This window comes from Engraulis encrasicolus, chromosome 18 (genome assembly GCF_034702125.1).
Source record: "Engraulis encrasicolus isolate BLACKSEA-1 chromosome 18, IST_EnEncr_1.0, whole genome shotgun sequence".
In the NCBI taxonomy this organism is placed as follows: Eukaryota; Metazoa; Chordata; class Actinopteri; order Clupeiformes; family Engraulidae; genus Engraulis; species Engraulis encrasicolus.
Window position 1 is genome coordinate 49,090,327 of NC_085874.1, and position 2,500 is coordinate 49,092,826.

The 2,500-nt window shown below is 46.0% G+C and overlaps 1 protein-coding gene across 1 annotated transcript in view; it reads left to right on the top strand.

Moving 5' to 3' along the window:
• lama2 (laminin, alpha 2) overlaps nucleotides 1-2,500 on the top strand; it is a 441,866-nt gene that overhangs the window by 347,836 nt on the left and 91,530 nt on the right. Inside the window, exon 36 of the mRNA XM_063223771.1 lies at nucleotides 1,451-1,562. Coding sequence (XP_063079841.1) covers nucleotides 1,451-1,562 — 112 coding nt within the window. The remainder of the gene's footprint in view (nucleotides 1-1,450; nucleotides 1,563-2,500) is intronic.

Genomic DNA, 2,500 nt, shown 5'->3' on the forward strand with positions numbered 1-2,500 from the left:
TTGTTTTTCCCATGTACAGTTAAAGGATAGTTGGCGTAGAAATGTTTCTTTGTGCAGACATATTTATTCACAGGGCTAGAAACATTTGTATGTACAGTACATGTTTCAGGATTTCTGTATCCTGCACATGTCCACTTGAATAGTAAGGTATTGATGTGCATTTGTGCAACATGTCCTTGGTTCAGCAATTCACTATTATATGATTCCAGGTTTGACATTAGGTGTTAGGTGACAAAGTATGCCTCCGTGAAAATATCAGAACACTTGGATGAGAGGTGAGAAAGGCAGTGACACAGTGTACGATACGGCATGGTATTTTTTTTAGAATTTCAATCTGTAATTATTATTTTCAGCACTATTTACACGGTATATTGGTTATCGTGACAACCCCTATTCTGTATCCTGCACGTGTCCACTTGAAAAGGAATGTATTGATGTGAATTTGCGCAATACGGCCTTGGTATACGTTTTTAGCCAATGGATTATTTTCCACAGTGAATGCAGTTCCTCGTACAGCGCAGTATCTGAGTGAGAAAGCAGAACATTCTGCTACACCCTAAGAGTCTTGCTTGGAACACAAACATGGATTTCATTTACGGGGACATTATGTGCGTTTTGATTCCCTTACAAGTGTGCAAAGTTTCTCTGTGTGTGAAACAGACTGTAAGGAAAATAAAACAAAAAAAGATGGTCTCCCTGGATAAGGAGAAGACGATACTGCTACTGATATCATCCCACATTCCAAATCATTCCAAATATGAATTTGGAATTAAAAACTAAATGTGGCTACTCATGCAGGTTTGTAAGCGCAAATCATTCATTCACCTCCCTCTGTCCCCCATTCACCTCCCTCTTCCTCCTCCCTCCTCCTTCACCTCCCTCTTCCTCCCTCCTCCTCCTTCACCTCCCTCTTCCTCCCTCCTCCTTCACCTCCCTCCTCCCTCCTCCTCTGCCTCTCTCTTCCTCCCTCCTCATTCACCTCCCTCCTCCTTCACCTCCTCTTCCTCCCTCCTCCTTCACCTCCCTCCTCCCTCCTCCTCTTCCTCCTTCACCTCCCTCTTCCTCCCTCCTACTCCTTCACCTGCCTCTACCTCCCTCCTCCTTCACCTCCTCTTCCTCCCTCCTCCTTCACCTCCCTCTTCCTCCCTCCTCCTTCACCTCCCTCTTCCTCCCTCCTCATTCACCTCCCTCCTCCTTCACCTCCTTCACCTCCCTCTGTCCCTCCTTCACCTCCCTCTTCCTCCCTCCTCCTCCTTCACCTCCCTCTACCTCCCTCCTCCTTCACCTCCTCTTCCTCCCTCCTACTCCTTCACCTCCTTCTTCCTCCCTCCTCCTTCACCCCCCTCCTCCCTCCTCCTCTGCCTCTCTCTTCCTCCCTCCTCATTCACCTCCCTCCTCCTTTACCTCCTCTTCCTCCCTCCTCCCTCCTCCTCTGCCTCTCTCCCTGAAGGCCACCAAGGTGTCAGCTGATGGCGAGCAGACAGACTCTGATGCTGAGAGCACCCACCAGAGAGCGGAGGAGCTGGAGCAGTTCATCAAGAACACCCTGCTAGCTGCTGAAGGTACTGCACCTCTTAAAGGGACACTCCACCCATTTGCATTAGGCTTTCCATTGCTAGACACCCAGTCATACTTTTGAATGGTCGTGCAACACTCTCTCAATTACCCCTGAGACAGGGGAAATCTGTATTCACCTCTTAACACTTCCTCCTACAATTATGTAAAAATCGTCATTTTGCATCATTGTAGGAGGAAGTGTAAGAGAGGTGGATTTCTGTTGAGACTACAAGCCTTTTCCCCACCCTTTCAACCCCGCCATTAGGGGGTTGGACCTAATGCGCTAACAGACCTATCGTGGGCTTAGAATTATAAGGTTCTATCTCCGTTTAGGGTAGTTCTGAGATATTGAGCATCAAGTTTTTACATCCCAGCTGTTTTGTGCGATAGAGCCTTTTTATTTTATTAATAACAATGTGAAATAATACTTTTTTACAAAAATAACACCACACAGGCATTAATAAACATGTAATTGGTCAGATTATGTCAAAAGCTCAATTTTACCAAAAATGGAGATAGAACCTTATAATTCTCAGCTCACGCTATCACAGATCAGTGTGCCAGTGCTTTTGAAATCACTGGCATTGAGGCTCCATTAAGTCACTGGCAGAGCTGCCTGAGTGTGGCCTGTGGAACTTGAGCATTGCAATGCATTATGGGGATTGTTGTCACAAATCCACAAGCACTAAAAAGTCATTTTCTGCCTTTTCTCGGCCAAGAAGGCACCAAATTAGAAATGTATGCTACTATTTTACTACATATATGACCCACTTTCATACATATTCATGTCTCCACCGGTGGAATGCCCCTTTAACATACACACGGGAGTGGTTAGATTTTTGGTGGTTTTATGTGTGTCCATGGGCTTTTATTGTGTCAGGACAGTAACAGAGAGACAGGAAATGAGCGGGGAGAGAGAGAGATGGGGAAGGTTCGGCAAATA